General features: G+C 40.8%; 1 protein-coding gene across 2 annotated transcripts in view; it reads right to left on the bottom strand.

Moving 5' to 3' along the window:
* Nucleotides 1–16,669: 16,669 nt before the first annotated feature.
* cdh7a (cadherin 7a) overlaps nucleotides 16,670–20,307 on the bottom strand; it is a 98,158-nt gene continuing 94,520 nt past the window's right edge. For both annotated transcript variants that reach the window (XM_028432840.1, XM_028432841.1), the window contains one exon: nucleotides 16,670–17,184. In XM_028432840.1, the coding sequence (XP_028288641.1) occupies nucleotides 16,670–17,184 (515 nt within the window). The remainder of the gene's footprint in view (nucleotides 17,185–20,307) is intronic.

Consider the following 20,307-nt stretch of genomic DNA (forward strand, 5'->3'; position numbering starts at 1 on the left):
TTGTACTTCTGCTGTAGTCATTCTCCTGACGTTTTATTCCAAACATGATGCCTTACTCACAGATACAGACCTCAGCATATCTACAGTGTTTTTTTGGATTCAGACGCTGATCAAATCAGACTCAGGGTCTGCCGTGATTTACACATGGTCACCATGTATTAATAGGAGTTATGCATTGATAACTTGGCTCTGTAACAAAACTGACATGAGAACCCCAAAGGGCTTAAAATTTCCACGTTTTTATGAAAGATGACACAAACTCACACAGCCTGTAGAATTTATAAGGCAGTTGTAATGATCTGTGTTTGCACATGATTATTTAAAATGTTCTCCTCAGGACAAAATGTTTTGTTTGTTTGGAAGAATAGAAAATGTTGAATGAGAAGTTTGTTGTAGATGCCTCTAATATTAGTGACTGGGACTCTTGTCAACCATTTATACTGCCTCAGCCAAAGGTTAAAATTTGTGTTAGGAGTATGTCTGAGGCTGTGTTGTACATGTAAGAATTTAAATAACACTCTTCTCTAAAGAATAGTCCATAGACTTTTATATTGTGAAGAGCTTGTAAGAGAACTCTGTAAAAAAAAAAAGAAATACAATACAACACAAGTAAATACAAATTTTAACAAATAAATGTGTACTCCACCATTATATGGTGGCTTTTATTTTGAAAGTGCGGCTTTCTGGTTATAGCTTTGCTACTGTTTGTGTCATTGTTGGCTCATATTGGACAGTCTTTGTTTGGTGGTGATGACCCACTCTGTTTATCAATGTGTGTGTGTTTGTGTGTAACTGGTCACCAGTCTCGCATTTCTTGCATGTCTCCATTGTGTATGCGCATATTGTGCGGAGTGTGCTCTTGGAGTCAAAAAAAAAAAAGCCATCGATGCAGTCCTCAGAAGTAGCACATCATTAATAACGGAGGGACCTTTGAAGATCCTGCATAAATGTCTAATTAGGTTTGGTAACCTTTAGGAAACTCAAGTGGGTGAATACTAAACAGGCCTGGAGATCTTGTACTGCATGGCAAACTAAGCACTCAACATGTGGGAGAGAGCGCTGACATTGAGGAGGTTTGTTCCCCTGCCTGAAAGGGCATGCAATTTAAGCCACATTACAAGCGCTTCTGAACTCATTGGCCAATTTCGGGCCAATTTATCGTAGTTAACCATCCTGTGTACACACATCATGGTGGAGGTGGAACAAAAATATGCCATGTTTCTTTCCTTTTTTTTCCACGTCTTGCCCTTCAAGCTGTGTGGATCGTTGTTTTGCATAACTGTGACAAGCCTGTGTGGCATTTAACACACCCTTAAGTGTGAGTATTGGTGCCATGTTCGTACTGATCCAGCCTTAGAATGATGTGACCTAGAAAATGCTGCCGGCTGCTTTACACCACAGTGTCCTTGTCTCAGACTAATAACACGTGTATTAAGAGATGACAGCTTATAACAATAAAAACAGCACCATGTGTTGTTTTAATACAGCCGCTGTCCTGCTGACACAGGGCTGCTGCAGCTCAGCCTCAATCTATACCTGCAGCACGACGACCAGAGAATGGAAATATGTGTCCTCTACCAAGATCTAAACAATAAATGTATTAATCTAAACAGTTAAGCTATATAGATGTGATGAAAATGGCGTAAAACATATACATAGTGTGTATGAAATGACAGTATTTACAAGTCATGTACCTGTACTAAGTTTGTGGCCTGACGTTGAAGGAGATGAGAAATTCAGCTCTCATTGAGTGATCAGTTCAGACCTTTCTTGATTATACAGAAAGTTTGAAGTCAACAACTTGTGTCAGTGAATGTCTGAGAGAACTGACAAAACATGTAGAGAACCTGAAAGCTGAAACACACTGAAGGCTAGAGACTACTGACAAGATCTTGATGAAGCATTACAAAGTCCATGTTCATATAGATGTCTACAACAAATTCCAAATGACCAAGCTGGATCCTGATTCTGACATTTTTTTGAGGCAGATCCTATGGGATTAGCATTTTTGTAAAGACTCTTCGCTGCTCCTTCCTGCGACCAGTCCAGTCCAGTCGCCCTGCCTCGAGCTGACCTGGATAACTAAGACTGCAAGAGCAGCAGTTTGTAACCATGGATGAAACTTGGGTCCATCACTGCCAATCATAGTCCAAAGAACAATACAAAAGTGTTTTTAAATCAGTGAGGTCTGCATCAAGGTGATGGCCTCTGTTTTCTGACTGCTGCTGGTGGATGATCCGGAAAAACTGTCCCACTGCTACAGGGGCTGACAACACTGATCTCTGAGACAGATACAGAAGGAAAAACCACTACAAGAGGAGCGTTCTTTCACCAGGACAACATTCAGTGGTGATGGCTGCCAGCTTATTCTGTCTCCTCACACTTTTACCTCTTCCCCAAGATGAAGCAGGGGCTCAGTGGTCGCCATCAATGAGGACATCACTCCTGCTGTGAATCACTATCTGGAGGTTCATGATGGCAACTTCTGTCAGGAAGCCAACATAAGCTTTTGTTAATGTAGGAGGGAATGCTCCCTAAGGCTACAAATTTATCAATCACCCCTTATACTGTGATATTGCACCCAGTATACACATCAAATAAATATGGGGTCTGATATATATACTGTATATTCTTCTGGTTCTCTGGTCCACACGCCCTAAAAATAAACACTGTCCCACTTGTGGTACCTCACACTGCTCTATAAAGCAATATAAACATGCACATCCCGAGACATACATCACAGGCATAAGCACTGAGACATTTCCCTTATATGCACCCCCCACACACACACAAACACACAGAGTTGTCAGAGCACAGTGTAAAATCAGAGGGGCTGTTAATGGAGGCGGACAGCTTGGCTGCTGTTTCATCAAAGTGCAGAGGAAATGCAGATCTGTGTCCTGCAGGATGCAGGGAATTGGATCAGCTTCCTTCTGTCTGCTGAATTCCAAACACACACCAGCAGGGATTAGACAGCCTTTACCACTGTAACAGTTACTTTCTAATGGTCGTCTGCGGGAAATATTTAGTCAGTGCCCGCATGTGTTGATACGCCCGTTAGGAGCCCGAACGTGTCGCCTGGCCAGATAGGTTTATTTGGCTGCCAGCTATGTGGATATATTCCTCATTTGATTGATATGAGGAGACCTGCATGGCTCAAACTTTTCTGTCTGATCGGGCTGGTAACTGAATTACGATAACAGCAGTAATGCGATGCAGGAACAAAAACACAGAGGCTGCAACAACATGTTGTTCTAGATTATTGTGGCCTTTATGGGTTCTAGTGTGGGCTGATATAGTATACACATAAACAGATTGAATGTGTATATTCTTATATTTATTATATATCTGCTAGTGTGCTTAGCAGATGTTTTCATATGTTTAATTTAATTATTTTAGATTAATGTAGAAGGTCACATAGAGACACATTATATATAAAAAATATTAAACAGCGAGCAATAATTAAATTAGACTTCCTCCATGTTCGTTCTTCATGTTTATCCATCAATGTTCCCATCTGGCTGCACATGTTGACAGGTGAAAAACACAATTCTGCAGTGTATTGACCCTTTAAAGAGGTCTTCATGGGGCTGGTTGGGGTAATCTGGTAAATATCACAGACAAGAATGAAATGAAGTAGTTCTGAGTCAGAAATAAGCCCCTGGGCTCACTGTGGAGGCTCCATGCACTCCATGCACTCCATGCACTCGGTGATGCAGCTGTAAAGGCTGTTCCATACTCCGCGAGACAAAGAGCGGAGAACGCGCTCCACGGGTGGTAAGAGATACAAAAAAAGGTCTTTTCCGCACTGAGGTACCATACTCCGCGAGACGCGTGTGCAGAACTCCTCATACGGCCCGCCCACTAAACTATAAGGAAAGACTTTGCTGAGTTTTTTACACACCACAAGGACTTGTGCCATGGCAAGAGGGCATTATACAGAGAGGGTGCCTGCAACAGCGTGAGATGTCCGGCGATGAGTTGTGAAAATGCGACATTAAAAGTAACAATAGCAAAGATTCAGTGTTTGTGCCTTAATGACCACATTTGCACATCTACTGTGTTCCAATGTGCCTGCGATCCTTCAAACTGTCCGGTGATGAGCTGTGAAGATGCGACATTAAAAGTAACAATAGCAAAGATATACAGACATTGTTAACGAGCCTATTATGCCTGGGTATGTAGGAGTATATAGAATAGTAATAACAGTCACCATCTGTATGTGTGAATGGCTGTCTGGAGTTATTGGTGACAAATCACCCTGACTTGCCTTTCTTTCTTTCTTTTATTGCTCATCATGCAAAACCGGTATGGTCTTATCTAAATCTGTTGAATCAGTGCTGTTTATACACCTACCTATATACCTGGAGAGGCTCTTGCGCTTCTCCACTTTCATCACGCCCACAATAAATTCCGACCAATCACAGCATGGTTGCCGCACAGCCTTGAAAGACAAAGTTCGGCCCGGACCCTGTGCACAAGAGTGCGGATCAGCGGGCGGTCAGAGACAAAAAATGACGTCATTTTGTGGGCGTAACGTCTGCAGGGGGGGAAAATGTCTTTGTCTCGTGGAGTATGGATCCAGCTTAAGGCTCTGTGTGCGCTCCCCCGATGGAAATCAGTTTTTAGGAGATGATCACTTTTTGGGACAACAGGTACACTGTTAGCATCACTTGAATGAGTGAACTAGTTAGCTATTAGCTGCTAGCTAACTCCATCCAAAACGGAGGCTGATGAACATTTAAGTAGGAACATATGCCTTGCAGTCAGGTATAAATGAAGAACATCTGATTTGTGTACGTATTCAAACATTGTTTCGTGTGTGTAAAATGACGTTTTGTTTCTGTTTCTCTAAATAGAATAACATTGATGTGAATGCAGTCAGCTGTTGTGAATGTTTAATACCATCCTCTGTAGGAAGCAGGGGGTGATTGCTGTGTTCAATTACTTGAAATGCAATTCAGTGTGTAAGTAATCCAACTATATACTGTAAATACTGTATTGAGTATGTAACAGAATACATTACAAATTATATTTTAGTACATGTAATCTGAATTCTATAACTGAATACTTTTTAAAAGTATCCTTTGCATGATGGCCGAAGTCACAGACCACAATTTGTCTTCAGTGACTTCGGCCATCATGCACGTACCTCTCTGGTGCGCGCAGAGCAGGAAGAGAGTGACAACCAGCCAATACTCTGCACAGGGTCCACCCGGAGGATTGGCTGATGTTTTTAGCGTTTTATAGCTTCCACAATATTCTTCTTCATTTTAATGCGAAACTGCCGAACTAATGGGTTACACTGATTTAACAAAAGTGCACCAAAATGAAATCTCCTACCCTACCTTTAAGACAACAGCACATATAGTGTCTGCAAACAAAAGCTACGACACAAGAAACAGGAGACATCTTCATGGTTCCATCCATCCATCCATCTTCAACCGCAGGTACACCCAGACTTCCCTCTCACCAGACACTTCCTCCAGCCAATATTGAAAAAAAAAAACACATTTAAAACTGGATGAATCAAATGTTTATGAGACGAGTCTCTCTCTCTCTCTCTCTCTCTCTCTCTCTCTCTATATATATATATATATATATATATATATATATATATATAATTTATTTATTATAAATTAATTGGTTGCACTGCTTGTACATGTGCTTCATTAAAACTTTGCAGTTTACCCCTTTTCACACATTTAGAGATGTGGGGTGCCATTTTTGTGCAAATATCTATCTTTGATTTGTTTCCACCAGAACTCATTAAAACAAGAGGAAACGATAATGAATGCAAAGAAAAATGCTCTGTTTACAACCTATAATATATTAGTTCAAGAGCCGAGCATTAAATAGAAGCAAAGACACACAAGGATGTATGTCAGTAAAAAGGAAAAGAGAAATGTGTTTTTGAGCATGAATATAAATAAAAAGTGGGTTTGTGGAGGAAAAGAATACTTGTGAAACCTCTTATAAGTTTATAATGCATAGTACAGAAAAACACACACAAGAAAGGACAGAAGAACTCTGAAGTACTGCTCTCTTGCAGTAGTACTCGTGCAGTATGGGGGAGATGAGAGGAGATATTTGTGGTGATGCACATTTGTATTTCTATTTGGATATAATTTCAACCTCTAATTACCCTGGAGGAGAAGAGCTTTCAGCCTCCTGTTTAGCGTGTGAACCCACAACAAAAACACGTGAGACTTTGTGCCGTTTAAGGTGTCAAAACAAGGTATTTACAAAGACTAAATGCTGGAGCTGCAGCAATTCCATCACAGCGTAGGAACAATGCACCAGATGTTTTGTCATTAGGTATCAAGGCAGGGTCGTTCATCTCCACCATTCAACAAGGACAGGGTTTTTACAACAGCATTTAAGGCTGATGTTGTTGTAGCAGAGTCTGCGTCTGCCCTCGGGAACCATACGTGCAATTTTATCACGTTCCACAATCTGTCAGCGCTGTCGTTTTACATCGAGGTGAAGGTCGGGAAAAAAATTCTTTTTGGATTATGTTCCATCAGCTGCTAACACAAAGTTTTATAATCAAGGAAGTGACTCCCACGCCTATCTTCATTCTGCCTCCATCTCCTGAGAACTACAAAGAGAAGGTGTCAACTGTTTTTGCTATATTGATGGAGCTGCAGGTCCACGGAGACCTCTAATTTTCTGAGTGAACGGTCCCAGAAAGAGCTAATGATATGTTAATGCTGAATGGCAGACATTAGGGAGGCCGAATGACGGCAGTCCCAATTAGCTTGGAGGGACGCGCCTTGTGTGCTGTTTGTCACGCAAACAAACTCTGTAAATACAAATAACGTACGGAACATCGACTGAAAGGACTCCGGGGCGCCTGACAAAGTGTCACAGATCTGAGAGAAGGAGCTGAAGACCATGCAACTTATACTCGATTACGCCTCCGCACTTTGTTTAGTTGTGGAGACAGAAATAATAACTGCGAGAGAGATTTACATCTTTCATTTCCTATGAGAACAATTATGCAGGTGCAGTTCCAAAAAAAGTCAGAAAACTCGGATGGATGTGTTAAAACATTGCAGAAAACTTCCGCCTGCTCCCTTCGTGTGTCCTTTCATAACTTTTTCCCACAGACTGCAGCTTGGCAGGGATGCAGGGATATCATCGTGTTTAGTTTGGTGGAGATAGTGGGAGGAGGTTAGTTCTGAATGATTGAAATATGGCACGGCAGATTCTTCTTCTGTTTTTTTTTTTTTGTATTTTTATTTTGAAGTCCCAAAGCTTTCCCACTTGTCTCCTTTGTGTGGATTTTACCTGTTAGCATGTACCTGTTTGGCCAAGCTTAGCCACAGATTGCTTTCCCCGCATCCCCTCCTCTAACTGCGTGCAGCATATGGCCATTGTGATGGAGGGTAAAAGGAAATGACAGGCCATTTGAAGATGCTCTGGTCCCTGCATCATGAATAATGCAGAGGGTGCAGCGAGCAGGTTCTCAGCACAAGCTTCAAAGTTTATCGGCCTCCCCTGTCTCCCTGGGAGAGAGACTACAGTGCTGCGGGGAGATTAGTCCGACAGTGAGCAGGGACCTGGTCAAACTCAATTAAATACAACCAGGATAATTCCATCCTCTCATTGTGCCGTTCGGTTTCCCTAGAAAAATAAACCCGGCATGCTCACACCTTGAAATGACAAAAGAAAAGGGAAAAAAAACAGCCAGTGAACTATTAAGCAGGAAACTGACTGTGAGCCTCATGTAAAAATATGTAAATCAGAGGGCAGCAGAGAACATGATCGATGAATATTTTCATTAATTATGTCAGACAACACCCTCAGATCAGCAGAGGAAGAGAGAGAGAGAGAGAAACACACAACATCATCATCCACCACAGTGCATCCCCACTTCTCTCAGAAAATGTCAGCCGGCGGCACTACAACTCAGAGAAGAGGTGTTAAAGCTTTGTGGATGGGCTGTAATAGTCCCATTGATAGATGATTTCATATTCAGCCTGATTTAAATGTATAATTACAAAAGAAAAAAAGTCCTAACACCTACAGTAAGTTCTGCTGTTTGTTTAAATATGCATGTTTCCTTTCACAGTTTCCACAGTCTTTTGAGATCTAATTAGCCCAGAGGCCCCTCCTGATGGGACACGCGGGCCTACAGATACACTTCCCTCCGCCGAGCCTGTTGTAGCATGTAACTATTTTTCGTGTCTACATGATAAACAAACACTTACGCCACCCACATATTCAGCGCTATATCAAGCCAGGCTTGGCTAATGATGATAAACCTACGTAAAAGTACAAAGTGCTGCTAATTAGGCCTATGTCGATTATGGCTCATTAATGCTGATGTTGCCCTGACATGTTTTTGCCAATCATCAGTGGAGAGGGCTTCAGTGCATCATTTTCTAATTACATTAATTCACTGCGCTGATTCTCCTGTTCTCACACCGGCTCGGCGTTCACACCTCTGAACAGGAGCTGAGGACGGTTGTTTATGAGGGACGGTCCAGTTGCTCTTTTTGTATTTTGTATGAGACATCGCACAAAAAAAAAAAAGATTTTCTTTCAGCCACCTGAGGAGAAGAAAGTTTATGATGTAACAAGGTTGTATTTTCTATTTTTCAAGGACAAGATTTCAAAGCAAAGTGTGTGGAGGGAGTGAAAGAAACAGGAATAAATTCGATATTGTTTTTTTTCTTACTTTTCTAGTAATATCAGAGTGGAAAGAGTACAATGACAGTTAAACACAGCTCAGAAAAAAATGTATGACACTTTTTTTGTGACATTTATCTTCATACGAGCATTAGTGCAGCTATTGTTTGACAGTGTTTGTTCGTTGAGCCTGTGGACAGACAAAAACAAATCTCATGCCAATAATATCCAAATATATACATGCAAATCCCTGGAGAAACAAAATGCAGATTAACATGGGACTAATATTATCACAGTAACTTTTGTTGTTTGTTTGTTTTGTTTTTGCAAATAATGGTGAATCATTTTTGGTAGAAAAAAAAACTACAAATGACCAACGTGATTTTGTTGACATATGGCGGCTCATTTGTGGTAAAAATAAATAAATAAATACATAACATTTTTTAACACAAATGACCTCCCATAGTTGATGATCTACCTGTATTTTATCTGGCAAATGTTTTTTATTCTTATTAAGGCCAAGTTCTGCAGGCAGCAGAACTCTCTGCAGTTCCTCTTTAGTGATTATTTTAACAGCAAATGTCATCAGATGTACAGCAATAAGTCAATGCAAACACAAGCATAACACATAAGGCCACCCGTTCACCCTTTGATTATGAAATTTACATCAGACTGATGCAAGGATAAAATCAGCTGAAGGTAACAGTGCAGACAGCGGCGTGGTGAAATCAAAACATTCTGGAGGAGAGCAAAGTCCAAAGGCAAGAAAGGCAAATTCTTCTTGTTTACTTTGAATAAATCGGCCCCCAAGAAGCATTGACCTCATGAATGTGTCTCTGTGATAACAAATCCAATAAGAAGAAATTCAAGGAAGTGAACTAAATAATACAAATACAGGATCAGTTGAATTCAAACATTGTAACCCAGCTGAAATGTTAATCACTGTACACCAAACAGAGCATTTATTCACACCCATCACATTACAGTACACCCGTTAATATGATCAGATCCAGGACAACGATGATTGATGAATGTGGACACATCAGCGTCTGTCTGGTTTCATTGCAGTGGACACTGTCATATCAATGACGGATCAATTCTGCGCCTCTTCCCGCTGATTATCCTGCATTTCTCCTCTTTTACACTCTATTACCCTAATCTTGCCACCATGACCTACTTTCCCTCTCTTTTCTTGTTCCCCAGGCGCCCGAAGAACAAGCTGTTGCACACTCACACACACACATATATATATATACCTCTCAAGAGAATTATTTATATTGCCCAGGTCTGGGACCAGTCTAATTTGGGTGGAACTGCAGAGTACACAAACCTCAGGTCTGACATTCCTCTTGCTGAAGGCAGGCGAACTGTGAGCGCTGCTGAGAGAGACAGAGAATAAAACATGGCGTTGCATTGCCCTTTGATCTTCTTTTCCCTCCTTTTCTCTTTTTCAAAGGACCAGTGAGGAGCCGTCCAGCTGATGCCGGAGCAGGGGCCCCATTTCTTTGCCACCAACAGGCACCCCCGGTGGGGACAGACAGCAGATTATTTATTTTATTTTTGTTCTGCGTGAGAGTGAGAAAATAGAGACGGACTTTCTTTGGAGTTGTGTTTCATGCCGATAGATAAAGAAAATTGCCCACATGCATAAACATGCATGCAGGGCGTAGAGTTAAGCTCATATTTTAATTTAATTTTATTTTTGATTTCTCTGGCTGTCTGAGAGTTAAATGTCTTAAAGAAATACACACCGAATAAAAATGACTTTCATACATAAACAATTCAAATGTTTTGTGTGGCACAACAGCCTAAAAACACAAACTTGATAAGAGATATAAGTCTTTTAATCACAACACTGCTGTTACTCATGTTAGGAACAGAAGAATATGATTGTATGATAAATGATCTGGGACACCTGTGCTGCATGTGGAGCCAAAAGGCAACAGCAGAGAGTGATTTCTTTAACAGAGAGCCAACAGTCAAACTCTATTATAGTCCATGGGCCAGACGAGATGTGGTACCACTCAAGCTGGCAAAGGCTGCTTATAAAAGTCATGTCTGTGGTCAACATTTTGGTATGATAACCCCATTGAAGTCAGAGCTAAATTATTGTTATCAGCTGTTAAAGTTACCCTCTCCTGATGAAAATAAAATGCATTTTTACATTAGGGTTAAGGTTACAAGTAGGATTAGGGTTAGGGTCAAATCTAGGGTTAGGGTTAGGGTTCGGAAGGTCACAGAGTTCAATACTTCATGTATTCGGCTCACTGACACTATTACGGAAATGTCTCACTTGAGGCTGTACGTCTCACGACGGCCGAGATGCTAACCCTAGCTCTGCAGAGGTAGTATTGCAATAATATAGCCAGTGCAATTAATGTACTTAAATAAACTACCCAATGTAGTAATGTATCAGATATATAAAAACAATCACTTATTCAAGTTATATAGTTGTAACGTCACTGTGAGATAAATGATTATCCCATATTGCCATTGATTTGGTGCCATTGACCCCCCGAATTAGATCATGTGGGTAAACTTTGCATTTCCTGAATTCTTAGAATCATGCCAGTATTGAAGTGTTTGTATTTTGTATCTCTCGTGCTTCCTGATGCCACAGCACTAAAAGACAAAAGATGATTTAGGCAGAAATAGGACACACAATGTGTGTGATTAAAAGTTAAAAGAGCTCCAGTGTCCTCTGTACCTGGCAGGAGTATTCATAAAAGAGCTTGAATGAAAGCTCAGTGTGTCACCTTTAAAATGATCCTAAACATCATACCAAATATTATTGAAATGTGTCCTTAACAAAGGCCAATACCAAGATATGCACCAGTGTCAAAAATGCATTTTTTCATCGGGGAGGGTAACTTTAACAGCTGATAACAATAATTTAGCTGTGACTGCAGTGGGTTATCATACCAAAATGTTGACCACAGACGTGTCTTTTTAAAAAGTATAAGCAACCTTTGCCACCCCGAGTGGTACCGACATCTCGCCTGGCCCATGGACTATTTGAGATGTTCCAGTAGACGGTATGAGGGAAATCTTGTTCCTCATCTCGCTGAGAGCCTCTGAAAATGGGCACCTTTTTTCGTCAGGGCAATTTATTGATGATGCATGGTTATGATAAGAATTGAGTGAAGTGTCTGTAGCTGCCCAGGGCCTCCATAGCAAAGGCGACAGGGCCAACACAAGTAATCAGCCCAGGTTCAGATTGAGCCCCTGATAGCAAAGGGTCCCTGATTGCTCATAAGTACCCCGGGCAGCAGGCGCGTTAAAGACACTTTCTGCTGATTTTGATTGACAGCTGGTCAATCAAAATCAGCGTCTTCTCCCAGTTGCTATCACCTGCTACAGTTTACATCAGATGTCTGTGTTGGCAGCACTGTCTATCTGCTCCCATGAATCTCATGAACTCTATGTGATCTGCAGCTGTATCTCGATAAGATATCACTGTAATACTTGTTAGCAGTTTGTTTTGGCTTTAAAAAAACTTTCCAGAGAAACAGAGACAAGTTGAGTCAGGTCCAACAAAACATTTGTATAGCTTTATGTAATGTTTACTGAGCAGAGGTCACAAAGTGTGCTCACTTACATCAACTGTAGCCTAATGCTAAATATCATGCTAATGATATTTAGACACTGGTACACGTTACAGTATGTCTATGTATGTCACCCAAAGCATATACTCAATAATAATAAAAATAAGATATATGTCATATATATATATATATATATATATATATATATGGCACAAAAATGGTATTAATAAAGTAAATACAATATGGGTTTCTGGAAGAAATATTCACTACACTGCTAGAAAATATAAATGGTAACTCCATATCCAAGAGCACAATGCTATGATAATATTCTTTTTATGCTAATGTCACAGTGGTGCCAACATTTCTGTGCAACATTTCTAGAAAACATAAAAAGAGTCACTCAAATATAAACGGCCCTTCAACAGCAGCTAGCTTTATGCTACATGCTAACATAGTTTTACATTATTTTCAGGGTACAGTAGGTTTAGTTCTATGACACTAAATTATTTTTGCTGATGCAAAAATGCAAAATGCTAAACGTCTGCCAGACTGAAGCCAAAATTCTAATTTATAAACAAACAAACAAACAAGAAAAATAAAGAAAAAAAATTCAATATATTGATCTAGGGCAGGGGTCTCAAACTCAACTTACCTGGGGGGCCGGGGGTGGTATAGAGTCTGGGTGAGGCTGGGCCGCATCAAGTATTTCACAAAAAAAGTACAACTGGTCCAATTTTCTTCTCAATCTTTATTAATAACCGGTCAGAACATGAACAGTTCTTCAGAACATAGAACCTCAGAACTTAGTTAATCACGATCCAACCACGTGACCAAGTTGTCTAACTTGTCAACAAACACCACCAGAATCTGTCACGTGGCTGAGCTATGGCAGCCCTTAAGTGATAAAACAATATAAAACACACAGGGCAAACCTCAGCAAATAAGTGTATGTGTGAAAAATGTGCGGGCCACACTAACATTAAACTTTGATGTCAAGTTGGGGGGCCACAAAATATCAGCAAGTTTGAGACCCCTGATCTAGGGCATATATGTTTGAAAGAAAGAATTTAGAGAAAATGTTATTGAAAACTATACTATTAAAATTGAAACCATTAAACAGATTTTAACCAAGTGTTAACACTTATTTATTCACATAAAACATTGATTATATTATTATTATTATAAATATGATGCCTTAACAAATCAATCAAAACACTGGAAGGACTTTTGCCTGCACAGAATCTTTCTTTGTTTACTTCATGGTGTACGTTTGTTTGGTCTTACATTTGACTCTCCACTAGAATTAGGTGCACATAGACCTCCTGTTGTGTGTTTATTATGCTGGTATAGGATAACCTGAAATAACACTGCATGTCCTCTGAAGTTTGGTAGGAACTGCTTTGTAATGAGCTCACACGATGACCTTGGTTACTCATGCTTAAAAAAAAAATCTCAGATGTTTTGTTTCTGCCAGGTTCAAAGCTTTGAAAACTATGTCAATACCTGTAAGGAGACGACATATTTACCAAGCAAAGATGCATAACAAGTTCGTTGCAGCGTCTTGCATCAGTGTGAATTATACTGTCAATTGTATTCAGGAAGCTGTGAGTGCTGGAACACAGGAGGAGACGCAAGTTGTCTGCTTTTTTTAACTCACATCTATCTGGAAGAGAGCTGACAAATGTATTTCAGAAACGACAAAATGGAAATCAATCTTCTCAAGATGACTTATTCTGTGTCAGTTCACCCGTCAGTGAACCAGCATTGAAAAGACCCCTTAACAGTAATGCTATGAATGGATTTTGTCATGTCATACAAAGTGCAGTAAAGTATAAAAAAAACCCTGAATCAATATTCAGTGAAAGCGCCCTTTAAACAAAGATCAGCATCTCTTTGTTGCCGTCTCGCACAGTTTTTTTCAAAGGACAAAGGTCGCTCGGAGCATCTTGGAGAACTTCTTCTGTGCATTTGTCTCTGTTGCTTTATGTAATCCCACACTGATGCTATGATGTAGAGATCAGGGCTCGGTGGGGGGCCATACCATCTGCTGCAGGTCTCTTCTTTAACCTGCTGCAGACTGAGACCATCAGACGTCCCTCTGACAGTATTACATGACAGACAAGAGTGTAAACATCACTGGCCTAAAGAAAACATATTATTAATAATGTCATGGTTGAAGCGCACATTTATGTTGCCAACATTTTGTCACAGCAGATGGGTCTTTGTAGAAGTTGGCATTCATTTTCCCAGCAGTGATCAAGTCATAATCACTGTCATAATGTTGACCTCTGAGCTCCTCCCTCATCCCGAGGAAATCAGATCAAATCAGATAAATTTCAAACTTTAAAATCCACATGCTTGGATGAGCGAACAAAGGTCAGTGTTGCCTGACCTGAGTAAATAAATCCTGATCATCATAACCGACTGACACTGATCCAACATCTAATAGGGCCTCACCCAACATCAAATCCTTTGCATTTCATCATTTTTGTGTTATTTCACACTACATAGTGTTGTTGATGGAGGACGTCCTCACCCTGTTTTCTTAGCCCCTAACCTCATTCTTTAAATGTGCTGTTTAAAATGTCAATTTTTGAATATGCATGTGCAGTGGAATTCTGTTAAGCAGGGACTAATGATGTCAGTGCCAAGGCTGAAAATATTCTACGTATTTATACACTATACATGCAAAATATGTGTGTATTTATTCATAAGTCATTACAGGAGATGCAGCATTTGAACACAGCCTTCCTTTGACTGCCCGGCTAACTCCAGCTCCTCAAATGGCCGACGGTGCGCCTCGCAGTCATCACACAGGCCTCTGTGGCGCATGTGTGTGCTTTGTCTCTATCAGGCCTTTCAACTACAAAAGCCTCATCAAAAGAAGGTGTGAAAAAAGACAGTTCTCCTCTCCTCTTCCTCCTCCTCCCCCTCCTCTTCCTCTCTCCTTTCTCTGGTTACTTGAGCTCCCCACCGAAAAGTGATTTTTTTTTTTTTCAATCATTGATTATTATTCTCAGATGTTGTTTCTAACCTTTGTTTATCGTGCACATGCACTGACACAAATGCCATCAGCCAGTTAAGGAACTGAATGTCAATTTTTATTTTCAGCAAAAGGATAAAAACATTATTTGCACAGTTCTGCCTCTTCAAAATAAATAATAACACATATCGGTTGTACATGTGGACACCCAGTCGTAACGTAATTCGTTTTAAACTGGAAAAAAAAAATCGGCACAATATGATTATCATACAGTGTCCTTTCACCATCAATATTCAAACCAAACATTTTTTATTTCATTTCGGAATGACAATATATGCTGGACTCTGCAAACTACAGAAGCATTTACTTACAAACTGCAACTTCACCCAGGCAAGGACTGACACTTGAGTTTTTTTTTTTTGTTTCTTTTCTTTTTTTGTTTGTTTTGTTTTGTTTCAGAGAGTCTTGGTGGCGTGAATCTCGCAATCAAACACAACATCCATCCAGCGAAAAACCCTCTGATGTGGGTCCCAGGCTCACCTGCCATGTACAAAAGCAGAACAACTAAATCCTGACAGTTTATAGCTCAGAAATTATACATTGGACTTGGCAATAAAAAAAAAAAAAAGCGGAAGAAAAAAAAACAGACTGAGACAAACACTACGCTGCAACGACTGCAAAATGTATTGTTAGGAGAAGAAGAGAAATGATTCCTGTGTTACCCGGCGGAGACATCAAACTGACGAGTGTCACTCTTTTTTTCACTGATTTGCACAACTTCTCACATCACTTCCTTAGCACATCAGTAGCTTGTTTATTCTGTATACTGTGTGTGTGTGTGTGTGCAGTTGCACCTCATACAGTGTTGAGAGGTATGACGGAGTCTGTGAATTTATGTGTGTATGAAAAACAGCCCCTCGTCAGCAGTCTCCACCTCCGACCTGGGAAAGAGAGAAAAAAATAAAACCTCATACTGTATGAACAGTGAAGTGAGTACTGATTAGCCGCCAGAGACGCAGCATTTCATGAGAAAACCTTTTTTTTTTCTTTTTCTTTCTTTCTTTTTTTTTTTTTGTTTTTTGCACAAAGATAGCAAAGGAATGCATCAAAGCAAAGAGTGCTGGGCCCGTGCCCATCGCTGGAATGAAAGGACAGGTGCCTCCCTGTTAGAAATGCTCCAACATGTATGCATTCTGCAGTCAATGGTTGGACTCGAGCCCAAAAAATCTGAAACCTTTAATGTCTTTTGCACACAAGGTTTCCTCCTCAGTCAAGCCACTTTTGAAGTCTGTGTCAAAACTCACCATGGCACGCTTTTGAAAATCCATACAGGGAGGTAAACAAACCAACAAACCTTTGAAGTCAAAGTGTTTTTCTTTCAATCTCTTGTGTTGTCTTTGAATCTTTTCCTCCGAAGGCAGACAAATTCATTTTCTCTGACAATAAATTACTCGTTTTATTTGTTTTGTTTAGTCTGAAAAACATTTAGAGAGACATTTAAGGGCTATGAGAAGACGCCGTTGCCGTCGCTGTTGCCGTACAGGTCGGCCAGCTTTTTGAAGCGCGGCCCCCAGTTGCTGAGGTAGTCATAGTTCTGATCTGAATCTGTACTTAGTGATTCAAGCGAGCTTAGCGACTCAGCTACAGAGCCGCTACCTTCAAAAGCATATGTCTGCAGAGAGTCGTATGGCGGAGCTGACGGGTCCACATCAGCATCCTTCAGTCGCTCCCAAATGAACTCTCGAAACACCACATTGTCTGGCAGGGATTTATAAGGTGGCCGAGAAGCTGTGGGGTAATGAAAGAAGGTAGGAGTATCTGGCGTGACATCTCGCCGCACGCTGGGGTCTCTGATGACGTTGAGGTTGCGTAGGGTTACCATGTCGAAAGCCTCCGTGTCCTCCTCTCCCCCTCCCTCATCATCGTAACGGACGATGTTCTCTCTGATGTCCCTCTCCTCCTCCAGGATCAGAGGCTCCTTCCTCCTCCGACGCATGGTCACAATGAGCAGAACCATCACTGCGGAGAAAAGCAGACATGTGATGATGATGAGCATTCTCTCTGTGCCAGTCAGCTGAAAAGATGCAGGAGGAGCTCAGTAATTTCCAACCAGGGGTATGAGCAGCTCAGGGGGGGGACTCAGCTGCCAGAGGGTAAGTGGAAAGCTTACAGAGTGGCCTAATTAATTGGAAAAACATATAAATTAAACAAGACAGGACATGTTGCCATTGAGAGAGTAGAAAACAAACCAGCAAAAAAAATGTAGAAATACGTAAAAAACAAAATATTAGCTAGAAAGTCAAGAATAAAAGAGTAAAATAAGCTACAAACTACTATTGGGTCACAAACAGACATATCAACATTACAAACGTCATCCGAACATGGAACAGAGTAATCAGAGTAAGGAGGAGGTTGTTTGGAGAGTCTAAGGTTCAAGTTCTACTGACACCCAAAGCTGTTTTGAATAAACATACAACATTATTTAACATTTGCATCATCAGAGCATATGATCGCATTGGCAGACATCATCTTATCATAAAGCTGCAAAAGGCCAGTTATGGAGGTGGGCAGGGCAGGTGGATGGTTATCCAAAGCACCAGACGTTCACCCAGGGATCAAGTCATCAACAAATCCCAACCCTTCCAACTCATTTATCAGTTTTATTTTTGTGTTGTTAACTTTTGTTTTTAACCACATCTGGCTTTAGCATAAAAAGTGATAAGTTAAGGTTAGGCCTTAAAAAAGGTTAAGGGGTTGGTAAAGATCATCTGACAACATCAACAACAGTGAATGAGTTTATCTGACAGGTCTGTGGGAGCAGGTCTGACAAAACAACAATGAAAACCCCTGCCCCGCCAATTCAATTGTGCTGCTTTGCAAATTCTATTCAATCTAAATTTGTGTTGTGTCCCCCCTGTGTGTTTTCCAACACCTACATTTTGCTTCAAGACTTACAAAACTCCACCAAACTGGAATCTGTGGCCCTCTGAGATCTTACCACAAGCCCTCCTCCAGCCCCTGTTCCCTCTCCCATACATTATTGCTGAAAATAACTCTACGCCCAAGCAAACTGGCAAATGTCTAATGATCCTCTATCCATCAATGTCAAGCTGGTGCCAGTGAAATATCGTTCTGTGAGCCCATATTTCTTTTCCTTCTCGGCATCGAGCTACTGCAGGCAGCAGAGAAAGAGGCCCAGGAACCAAATTCAAACACCACTTCACACCCTCTAATAAGGGAGCAAATGGAAGAGATGGAAGGGGGTGTCACATGGAAAGACTGCAGGAGATGAATGGGCAGCTCTCTGTTGGCTATTTGGTGACTGCTTGTACCCTACAACAACAAGAGCAGCAGCAGCAGCCGTATGACTGCTCCCCAGTTTGTTCTTTGCTCCGTGCCGTCTTATAGCACCAGGACTATCCACGGCCTCAGTGCTTTGAGACAGAATGCCAAACATTTCTGCGGAAGATTGTTTCCTCTGATTTTAGGAACTTGAGTCATTCGAAATTCTGTTCGATTCAGTATGGTCTCTCCAAAGTGAATTACAAAGTGGCACATTGAAATAGAATATTCTCAGTGCTTTCCAGCAAAGCTCTTTAGGCTTTAATGCCTAGAAGGCAGCCACGATGCTTCACAGGCTGGAAACAGGCCAACATCCAACTAGGATGAGCAGGTGGATGACTGAGCATACAAATAGCGAGTGTGTGTGTGTTTGTATGTGTGTGTTTGTGTGTGTCAGGCACCATGGGTCCTGTAAGAAATGATTTCCAGCCTGCACGGACAGTTTAGCAAACAGAGCCGTGATACAACAGGAGCCTCTCTCTTCATAGCGCATGTACTGATGATGTATACTTAATGGGAAACAGAAGAAAAGGAGATCAATTTAGCACTACAAAGGCTTGTGCTGTAATTGAATTGTTTAAATGATCTACCCAGCGCAATCGATAGAAAACAAGGTGAGTTTTTCTGTGCTGCCCTTTTCTTACCAGCAGGCATCACTTTCTCATTAGAGTATTTTTCTATGCGCCGTGTGATTCTGGTGAACCCAGAACTGATTATTTACTCATTGTGTCACCCACACACTGTCTGCGTCTGCATGCTGCAGTGCAATTAATAAGAGAGGTATTAATCAGCAGCTGGGACGCTGTCTGATATGAAAGGAAGCTTTATGTTTAAATACTGATTAATGGTAGGGAGGTCATGTTTGTAGTCATGTCGTTTATATAAAAAAATCAAGTACTCATCCCAAATTATTGAACACCTGGAGGATCTACGTAATTAATCTGACAATGAGGAAGGCAGGGCTTTAAGTCTTTTGGGTGCATAGACAGCTGTTGAAGTGTAGGTGTTGTTTTTATACACACACTTTACTTATTTTACTCAAAATATGTGCAGTTTGTCTTGACAAATATCATAGTCTGTTGTGTCTGGTTATACGTCAAGTTGCACAGAAACAAGTTGGTGGACACATGAGCACAGGAGTTACCCATATTCTGTCTGCCTAACAACCAGTTAATCCACATATAAGCATATGGTGAGGTGGGCAGGAAGCACTGACCTGTCACTCAAAGCTGTTCTGCCTTTGAGCCTTATTATCTTAAAAAGAATGGGTTTATATATTGTCTGTAGTAAATGGCTCACCAGCCTCAAGTGGCCACATCAGGAAGTGCAGTTTGAGGCATTTGTACAGGCAAGTCTACTCTGGTATGAGACATAAGACACTTGGGGACAAGAAATTGAAATGTTACTTAGATTAGTAGTCTGGTTTTAATCTGTGTAATCGACTCCTTTTTTCTAACATGTCACTCCGCATAACTGTGAAGCTAATCTCTATTTGTTTTGTGTTTTAATGTAACTGAATCTTACAGTGCTAACTTGTAACTTTTTCTTGGTGAATTGCAGGTGAAAACATTCTGACTGTCATCTTTCTGTGGGTTCTCTGGTTGTTAATCCACATTTCTCTTGTAAAGATGCAACATGGATCCATGCACCTGAAGACAGTCCAAGATGTGACTGTGTGCTTAATTATAGATGACTAATGTATGTTAACTTTCCACAGTAGGACCAGGTGTTAAGATACAAATGCCACTTATCATTACATAGAGAGCTGCAGGTCTGCTAAAACCAGGTAATACATTTGTG

This window comes from Parambassis ranga, chromosome 20, assembly GCF_900634625.1.
Source record: "Parambassis ranga chromosome 20, fParRan2.1, whole genome shotgun sequence".
NCBI lineage: Eukaryota > Metazoa > Chordata > Actinopteri > Ambassidae > Parambassis > Parambassis ranga.